The sequence below is a fragment of the Mesoplodon densirostris genome, chromosome X (assembly GCF_025265405.1).
Source record: "Mesoplodon densirostris isolate mMesDen1 chromosome X, mMesDen1 primary haplotype, whole genome shotgun sequence".
Taxonomy (NCBI): domain Eukaryota; kingdom Metazoa; phylum Chordata; class Mammalia; order Artiodactyla; family Ziphiidae; genus Mesoplodon; species Mesoplodon densirostris.
Window position 1 is genome coordinate 39,541,879 of NC_082681.1, and position 10,136 is coordinate 39,552,014.

General features: G+C 39.7%; 1 protein-coding gene across 1 annotated transcript; it reads right to left on the minus strand.

The window, feature by feature from the left end:
* Positions 1 to 3,338: 3,338 nt before the first annotated feature.
* Positions 3,339 to 3,611, minus strand: SERTM2 (serine rich and transmembrane domain containing 2). Its single transcript, XM_060086249.1, has one exon. The coding sequence runs from the start codon at positions 3,609 to 3,611 to the stop codon at positions 3,339 to 3,341; it is 273 nt and encodes a 90-aa protein (XP_059942232.1).
* Positions 3,612 to 10,136: the final 6,525 nt, after the last annotated feature.

Genomic DNA, 10,136 nt, shown 5'->3' on the forward strand with positions numbered 1-10,136 from the left:
ATATTTCATATACACAATATGAATCTATTTCAAGTATTAATGATTTTAAACGAAAGAAACCCAATTTTCTCTTCCACACAATTTTGTTTTTTAAAAAAGTGCTTCTTTTGTACAAATGCAGGTGAATAAGACGTATTACTAAACATAACCACTTAATTGCATTAAATGGACCCTTTTACCTACTTAGTAAGCATGGTGGGGTCTGCAGCCATCAAACTCAGTTAGGAGCCCAAAGCTTCAGATTTGGCATAGATGGAAATGTTAGGCTGAATGAACCTGTCTTTACTTGATTTACCTCAAGATTTCTTGCCTAGTACATAATACATAATACAAAAGCCTTTTACAATAAACCTGGTTTTATACAACCCATGATTCTGAAATGTATGCAAAGTACACTTTTGGATATTGAGTTATTTTAAACACATTAGGAGAGTTTACTGTTTAAAGAATTCATGTGGTGAGTCCTTTTATTTGGTTGAATTATATGAAATTGCTGATATTTCAGCATTTTTATTTATGGAAAGGGCAATTTCATGTGATTCAGTATAATAAAAAGTGAAGACTCACTCTTTCACCTTAAAACAAAGTACATCTACATATAAATAACCTACCTGTTTATATACATTTAGGCTAACATGCAATATTTTGGAGAGTGGGGGTGAGGGAAGGAATCGCCAAGTCAGCATTTTGGATAGATGGATAAATTCAAATTATGCCCATTGATTGCTCTAGCTGCCTCTTTGCACGGTAATATATGTTAATTAATACGTTGGAGGATATAATAAAATTTAATATAAATGGAAAAGTTTTCTTTACAGTTGGTTTGCTATGATGAAAACATTCCGTTTATTTTCCCAAAGATTAAATACCATATGAGTCACCATAGTGACACATCTGCTTACATACATCTCCATTTATGTTATCATTGGAAATTGTCAGGGGTTATGCTGCTATTTTAGTGCAATCCGTGCTGTGTACTTTGGTTAATGCTCGGTGAAGATTTGGATCCCATGGGGTAGTTGTGATGAAAGAGGGTGGTTGTTTTCCAGGTGAGTAACCTAATCATAAATTGGGAATCTTCATCCAAGTCAGAGATTAAGGAGAAGTTTTAAACTCCTGAAATCTGTGTTGGAGAGGTCAGGTGGGCAGGGAATAGATTTGCAGTCTCTTCATCAGATTCAGCAACAAGGCATTGGGTATCTTGCTATTCACTGCTGTTGAAAATGTAATCAGTTCCTTCATTTATCCAGTCACTGACTTCTTAACTGTAAAGTACATTCAAATACTGTGAGCACAAAAGGCAGAGTGTGGAGTGAGGAGAGATGTGTATCCTTAAGAAGTTCTGGGGTATATTGGCAGCCTTTGATGAAGTGAGTGTATGGCTGCCAAGAACTAACATTTTAAAAGGTACGTGGAGTCTGGGTGTTGAATAAAGACAACTTAAACCACCAAATGCAATAATATGAATCACTTTGCATTTTGGAAATTATAATACCAAAAGGGGAAGCGCATGCCCTATCGAGTCTTAGCCTACCTGCTCATCTCTTCTGAATGGTGCAGAATGCAACTGCCATCTCTTACAGTGCGCTATTGTTAACAGGTGTGCCAGAGTCAGCCTTGCTGCTAAGTTAAGCTCTGCATGTGGGGATTTCACACTTTGCAGCCCCTTGGAGAGGGAGTATTGGCAAATGACTGTGTATAAAAGTAGAAAGCACTTGGGAATTTCACCACCATGCTAGATTTAGATCAGAGTAAAGGGGCCAATTTAAATTGGTAACAAACTAGAGAGAGCTGCATGTCTGGTAGAGGTGCCATTAACCTAACAACCATTCCACTTCTTTCTCACTGCCGCTGCAATTCCCGAGGGAGCACCTGGTTGAAATTTGATGACCACCTTTTAGGTGCAAGAGAGAACTGATTTTTTCTAAGCAGGTAGAATTGCACATGGGTGTTTTAGTTCTTTGGTGGCAAGAGTATGACCAGCCTTCTAATTTCTAATTTGTAAACAGTACTCATTTCCTTTGGTTCCCTTTTGGAACGTTAATTATTAAAAAATCAAATTCTTTTTCCACTACTGGCATACTAGGGCTACTTATGAGAATGGAATTTTTCAAAATATATTTCTCTTATAGGTAATAAGTGAAACATTTCATCTTTTGGCAAGGATCAGGAAGGGAGGAACATTTTCTGGGAAAGAAATGTTACATTTGAGGACACTGATCTCAATAAGGATTTGTTGGAGGGTGTTGTTTAGTCCTTTCCTCCTTTGTCTCTGTTTTTCTTACACTCAAATCTAAAAGGAGTCTAGTGATGACTCAATAGCCCTCAGATCATTTTTCAGAGAGAAAAACCTGGTACCTAGAGGCTTGAGTGTTTTGCCCAAAGCCACAATCATTCAATGACAGAATACCAAGATTATTTCATTTCTGCTTTAAAGTACAGTTGAGTCTTCTTTGCCGAGGCCATCTTTAAACAAAGCTTATATTTGAGTGCAACTCAATCCTGGAGCATGATGGGGAAGGAGAAAAAGGCAAAGAAGCTGCACGTATAATATAAGGTTCATTATCATAAGCACATTTTGACTTAATTTTCCCTTGGTCTGGGGGGAGCTCATTGTTCCAGATTTTTGTAATACATCGGCCATTATCTGAGTTTTTTAAAGTCCAGTAATAGTAATAACACAGATATAAAATGCACATTTTCCCTCTCTAGATGAGTTTGTTGACTAGAAACTTCTTTTTGTAAACTTGCTCTTTAAATTGAAACAGTTTCTTTTAAGAACTCTTCTTTCATTTGGGACAAACCCGATGGCCACAGATGATAAAATCATTGCTCCTTTGGGAAAGGGTTCGTGGTCACTTCCATTAACCTCCAACATGATTTAACTTCATGTAAGCAGAGGTGATTCTTTAGGGTCCAACTGCTAAATTAAAGCTTGTTCCTTTCTTGGGATACCCTCTTTGAACAATTAGCCCTTTCAAAGGCAAATTTCCCTTGTTCTTGGAGCTTCCAGGGTCATGTGTTTTTTACAACAGCTGCATGTGAATTTCTGCAGTCTGAGGTTTGCTCAAGGCCCAGGCTCTCTTTGGTTACCATGGAAACCTGCCCTCCCAACCAGCTGCCATTTCCTATATTCCTGGCAAGGAATGAGTCAAACCTCTTAGATATCCCACAAGCAGAGTCAAGATAAAGAATAACATAGAGAAAACATGAACAACTTGTTAAGTGAACAACTTGTTGATTTCCTACGTGGGAAGCTACATGCAACAAAGTCAGCTTTCCTGGACATCAACATACAAGGGATCACTGAGATCCATTAAAGCTCACTTTCTTCCTGACTAAGGAGTGGGGATTCGACTCTGCATCTCTACGTCTGTAAATTGAGGAACACTTTCTGTGCTCTCGGAGGTGATGGGTGAGATGACATGTTTGAGCCGAAGGAGCATTGTGAAGAGCAGGATGAGGAGAATGGCCAGGAGGCTCAGGAATAAGCCCACATACATATACAGGTTGGAATACTTCTCTGAAGTAGTGTCAACCTCTGTTGCCAGGGTGGGGAAATGGGCCCGCCCAGTGAGATTCCCATGGTACTTGAAATGCACCTCCGTCATCACTTAAGACTTGAGTTGGTACCTATTTCTATTTGATTTCTATTGCCCTTGAGGCATTCCACAGTCACTTAGGCTGTCTCTGAATATGCTGGAGGTGTTCTAACAATCTCATACACAAAGCAATCACAACGAGAGCCAAGTCAGTAGTGCACAAGCATCCCCCTCCCAAATAGTTTTTTATCAGAACTTCTTAATCATTTTTTTAAAAATATAAATAAAATATTTTACTTTCCACAGTCCTACTCATATACTGATTAAAATAAATATGGTGAAACTGCTTTATAATACTGGTATGGAGACCAGAATGTCTGAATACTAAATCGGACTTTTCCTGTCTTTTGGTAGAGGGAGAAAGAGCTCTATTTTATCTACAGCTCATCTAAATGTGTGCATTAATTATGTGAGTTCAACTGGATTCTTCGGTGGGGAGACTTTCTAAAAGCTTCTGTATATTTCAGGCTCAGCATATCTGAGTTTTTAGGCTTCTAGTCTTTCTGAATGCCCCATAGGGATGGCACTTGTAAGGTTTCTTTCCAGCTGCCACAGCTTGAGGGTTGGAAGTCTAGAGGATGTGACTTTTCTACAGTTCTGTTGACATCCCTCACTGTAGGCTGGAGGAAAAGTGTTGTCAGACCTGGTAATTCTCAGATGGAGGAGGTCTCAGAGGTGCAGACAGCAGTAGATCTAGGCTCAGAAGATTTGACTCTTAAAATTCTTCAACAGATTTATTTTCCTGAAAATCAAAAACAACAATAAAAGGTTCGGGTATCTAAGAAAAACAGACGGCAATTTCTTTTGAAATAAAAATTAACTGATATGTTGCAAAATGTTTTGCTATCGGAAAATTAGTTTTAAAATGATATGCTGAGTTTTTATCATTTTGAATGCTTTTTTGCCTAAGTGGTAAATACCTATTACAAGGTTAAAGAAAAATTCAGATCAGAGAACAGCAGCTAATAACTAGGCTAGGTTAAGACAGTGTTTCCCAGACTAACTGGTCATAAAATTTACCTGAAGTACTTATTAAAATACAGACCCTGGGCCCCATCTAGACTTTCTGAATCATAATCTCCACAGTAGGGGGCCTGGTCACCACTCTAGAGAGTCATATTTTATTGGTCTGGGGTGGGGTCCAACCACTGGTATTTTTAAAAAGCTCCCCAAGTGACTGTAAAGTCAGGACTGAGAACCACTGCCCTAGTTTAAGCAGGAAAGTCTAGCACTGAAATAAAGGCCTAAATCTAAGGATTCATTTCTTCAAACCCCAAGTCCCAGTGCCATGGGTCGCTTTAACAAATCATGGAATTTTCAGGAATGCAGGCTTTCCCCAATTTCGTTTCTGGGTTCTGTCTCTCTCATTTAAGTCTGTGGGGTGAGAATACAGTTTTTCCCTCAGTATTTGTAGATCAGAAGTAATTGAAAGGGTGTGTTTGTTCTGAGCAAATAACTGCATCATTCATTATTGGTAAAGACAGAACCTTGTCTTTTTTTTTTTTTTTGCGGTACGCGGACCTCTCACTGTTGTGGCCTCTCCCGTTGTGGAGCACAGGCTCCGGACGCGCAGGCTCAGAGGCCATGGCTCACGGGCCCAGCCGCTCCGCGACGTGTGGGATCTTCCCAGACCAGGGCACGAACCCGTTTCCCCTGCATCGGCAGGCGGACTCTCAACCACTGCGCCACCAGGGAAGCCCCAGAACCTTGTCTTTATTCACAAAAACATTCAAGTGTGTAAATAGGGTCAACTATTTACTGTTGAAGGCTTCCAAAATGATTTAGCTTGTTTTTCAGAACATGAATTTTGAATATGGGTGACTATAAAAACAACATAAACCACCGTCACCTGTCAAACTTCTATGTGCAGTAGTGTCAGAGAGCTGACAATGTAGCCCAGTTCTGTCGCTTGTTAACATGCCCAAGGAGAGTTAATAGAAACAGCTCCAACAATCACATTACTCTTCCTATAATCTTGAATTTTGCCCCCAGCCTGGGAGCATTTCAGTTTAAAGTTTATATTCACTAGCCCGTGGTACTACACTTTCTGTAATCTTCATGATCCTTAGCCTACCTATCTAATTCCCCTACCGCCCATGTGGTTCTCAAGAAACAACAGCAAAGAGGCAGGGTATCTTTCTACTGTCTTTGGAGCTATGGTCTAGGAAACATTTTTGCAATACTTAAAGGTACATCTATTTTGATTTCTGATTCACTAACAAGTGGAAAAGATAATCACGTAGGTACCCTTTTGTTCCCTAGAAACACCAGCCCCAAAGGCAATGGTTCTCCTGAGTAGCTTGTCACAAATGCAGGTTGCAGGGTCTGCTCTTGGGAGCTCCTTCTCCCCAGACCACTCTATTCTTAGCCTTGCTTATCCTCCCAAATCCAGTTTTTCTCAAGAGTGTGATGCATGAACCCCCTACCTGATTTAAAATGTAGACTCCTAGGCCCTTCCCCAGGCCTACTGAGTTCTAATACCTTGGATCAAGGCCCAGGAATATGCATTCTAAGCACAAGGTTTTCAGGTGATTCTTTGCATGTAGAACTTTGAGAGTTAACTATCAGTTTCTCTACCTAGATATCCCAGCTGAAGAACATAGCTAATCTTATTGGTTGTTTGGGGACCCTACTTTAAAACTATTAAAAGAGTGCCACAGGTTGAATTATGTCCCCTCAAAAGGTATGTTGAAGTCCTAACACCCAGTGCCTGTGAATGTGATGTGACCTTATTTGAAAAAAGGGTCTTTGCAGATGTAATCAAGTTAAAATGAGGTCATTAGGTTGGCCCTAATCCAATATGACTGGTGTCCTTATGAGAAGACAGAGACATTCAGGGCGAAGACAGAGACAGAGATTGGAGTGATGGATCTACAAACCAGGGAATGCCAAGGATTGCCAGTAAACACCAGAAGCTAGAAGAGCCAAGGAAGGATTTTAGCCTACAGATTGCAAAGGGAGCGTGACCAAGCTGATGCCTTGATTTCAGACTTCTAGCTTCCAGACCTGAGAGAATAAATTTCTGTTTTAAGCCACCCAGTTTGTGGTACTCTGTTTATGGCAGTCCTAGGAAACGAATACACAGAGTAATCACCCTGAGGCCCTAGGGTTTTGGAATCCATGGGGAAATGTTTCTGAAGGAAGTCCCTGGAAGATTTGTATTACAAATGCAGGTTTCTGGGCCTTTCTCCTTACTTCCTAGATCAGAATCTCTCGGGATAGGATCCTGAAGTCTACATTTGTGACAAGCTACCGATTTAGAGTTTCTAAGTATACTCTGCAAGGAATGGTTTCCAGTCCCTGTTGCCCTCAGGATCACTTACAAAACCTTTTGAAAATATGTATACCTGGGTTCTTCCTTCAGAGGTTCTGATTCAGTAGGTTTGTGTGGGGCATGAACAGCTGTAGTGCTTAAAGTTCCACAGGTGATTTCGATATGTGGCCTGGGCTGAGAAGCACCACTCTACAAATAGAACAGAGCATTGCAGAGTCAGGACTCTGACAGTCCCGGGCAGCCCACATAGAGGCATTACTTTTTCACCTGGCCTCCAGAAGACAAGTCGAAGGAAAATAAACACTCACTGCTAGTGCAATCCAAGTGGGAAAAACCTCAACAGTAGTATAGTATCTTTTTAGTCTCCTGTGGACCTCCAAATACACAGATTTGGGGAAGTCAGGCTTCTTGGTTAGGCACATTGTCATCATCGGTGCATCCAGGGTCCCTTTTATTTGTTTACTCAGTAACACCCATGGACAAACACCTGTAAACAAACACCTACCAACTGTAAGATTGAGAATAACTAATAATTTACATGACATTTACCTATGCTCCTCTCTATCTAATCCCACACCTCCCCAGAAACTTATCAGTATTCTGAATTTTGTTAGTCATTACCTTGCTTTTATTTACACACACACACACCTGTGCCTAAACACTATGTTGTCTATTTTTGTTTCGAACTTTATAAAAAAATTGTCAAGCTATATGTCATCCTCGATTTGCTCTTTTTACTCTACAGTCCATTACTATATGATTTATTTATAATTAATCTTACAGGATGAAAAAGGAATAAAGATTTGGGAGCCCACATTGCCTTTGAGAGTCCTTATTGTCTTTGGACTTTACTCCATTCTCCTTAGCTTGGCGTTCAAGGCTGTCAATGCCCTGATCCTGGCTGACTTTAATTCCTTCCACTACCCTCCTTTCCAATCAAGCTGTAATGCTCACTGTCACCTACTTCCCCGCCTCCATGTTTTTGTTTGACCAGTTTCTTCCATCTTTGCATATCTCTGCTTGGAGAAATGCTACCATTCTTCATAGTTCAGCTCATGAAACTGACCTTGATTTCTCATGCAAATCCTAACTCCCGCAGGCTTTCTCTCTCTCCTGGAGAAATTACATTCACCTAATACTGTAAGTATCTATTTGCTGTATTTTCCCCAAAATTGTAATTTATAAACCCCTTGAGGATCTTTTTCAACCTTCTGCCCCTTATACAACTGTGCTCGCAATAGCTGCTCAATAATTGTTGAACAAATGCATGGGTATGACTGAAGAAATGTACTTAGCACTGACAATTTAGAGAAAAGCACAGTGTTATCTCTGTTCTGATAGCTAATATAGCTTGGGGAAACACCTGAAACTCCCTTTTATTTTTATTCCCTTCCCCCACTCCCCTATATCTTATTGTGCAAACGAGACTAAATTCCTGATTATCATCTGGAATTAAGGAATAATCACTTTGTGGGAATTCCCTGGTGGTCCAGTGGTTAGGACTCAGTGCTTTCACTGCCGTGGGCCCAGGTTCAATCCCTGGTGGGGGAACTAAGATCCTGCAAGCTGCACAGCACAGCCAAAAAAAATTTTTTTTAAAGGAATAGTCACTTTGTTAGAAACTTTGCTCTTGAATTACTATTTCAGTTGCATGATTTTAAAGGAAAACTACATGGAATGGGTTTACATCCTTAAGTTTTAGAAAGTTCAATTGTGTCTATAAATGCTTTTCAGTAACAATAACTGCCTCCTACACAAACGACCCTTAATCTTCCTTAAGGTCTAAATACTTATTAAATATTTATTAGAATTCTATGAAGCTTGGAGAAGCTGTAGAGAACAGTGATCTCACGTACAGTTGTCAACTTCTTTAAACATTTCATTTGAGGGTTTGGAAAACTAACTAGCCATGTATTTCTTAAAACCTCTGCAGTCTGGAGAACACCAAACATCCTGTTCAATGCAGACAGGTCTATCAATTTAATTCCTTAAATCTTAAGGACTTTGAAATGAGTAAATGAAAAGTTAGATACCCGGGAGTCCTCTTTGTTAATCTGCTCCTGCATCTGTGACAACTTCTCATAAAAGCTTTCGGAACAGGATTGCCATAGCTCTCTTTGCTAACTAACTACTTAGTTGCACAGAAAATGTGATTGCTCCATTAAAAGCTCTGGACCATTTGGAAAGAAAAAACAACCATGCAATTTCAAAAGAAATCAAAATTCTATTAATTCTAAAGAATCTGGTTTTTGTGGAAAGACCCTTGTAGGATTTTAGTATCCTGCAGTTCTTTCTGGAAAGCTAATAAAATGAAAATCAGTCTCTAGTCTTTGTAAAAGTGATGGAAAGCTGTTGAGGGACGAGGAGGAGAGTGCGGGATAGGAAAAAAAAGGTAAGGAATTGGGAAAAAAGGAAGATAGAGGGAAGAGGGGACGAGGGAAGGAAGGAAATGTGAGAAGTAAGGTGATGAGGAGTGTGGGAAGTGGATAAGAGGTGGGAGGAAATGAGTGGTTAAGAGATAGAGGTGAAGATGGGGAAGTAGGAAAACATTGGAAAAGAGACGAAGAAAGGAAAGGGGGAGGGAAGTTTGGGGGAAGGGAAAATGGAAAGAGATTAACTTAATAATAATTGGCCAATGTCCAACATTAGCCTGAACATCCGGTTTACTGGTAATGTAAATCAAAACACCCACAAGCAATGTGAATGCACCTCTGATTTTCTGATTGCATGTTTTGTCATTAACTTGGTAAATAAAACTGTTGGTTAAAAAAAACAAAACAAACAAAAAAAAACAACTTGAGTTTTTGGTATGAACACTGAAATCCCAAGTCTCCCGTAATGTTCAACGTCAGCATAGTATATATAACCTCGCAGAAGCAAAACAACATACACACCCAGACCATGAATTTTGCTCCTTAAAATGAGATGGGAATGTGGAGCTTTCTCCATCCATCAATGCTGAGAGGGATTACTAGGGTGAAACTTGTTTCTAATAAGAGAAAAAGTGCTGGGGAGACAGAGATAAATGTAACCTGATCCCTGTTTGGATCCTCAAGGAGCTCGCCATAGTTACTTTTACTTTAACATGACAAAGTTCTGAAAACAATTCACTGGTAATTTTACGTTTTTCTGAATGACACCTGCCTATATAATTTCAGAGCTGAAATCCCACCACATAGCTAAGGAAAATGATCAGAGAAACGACTCAGAAGAGACAGTCAAAACTATCAATTGCAACAGCTTTGAGGAGTTAACATATT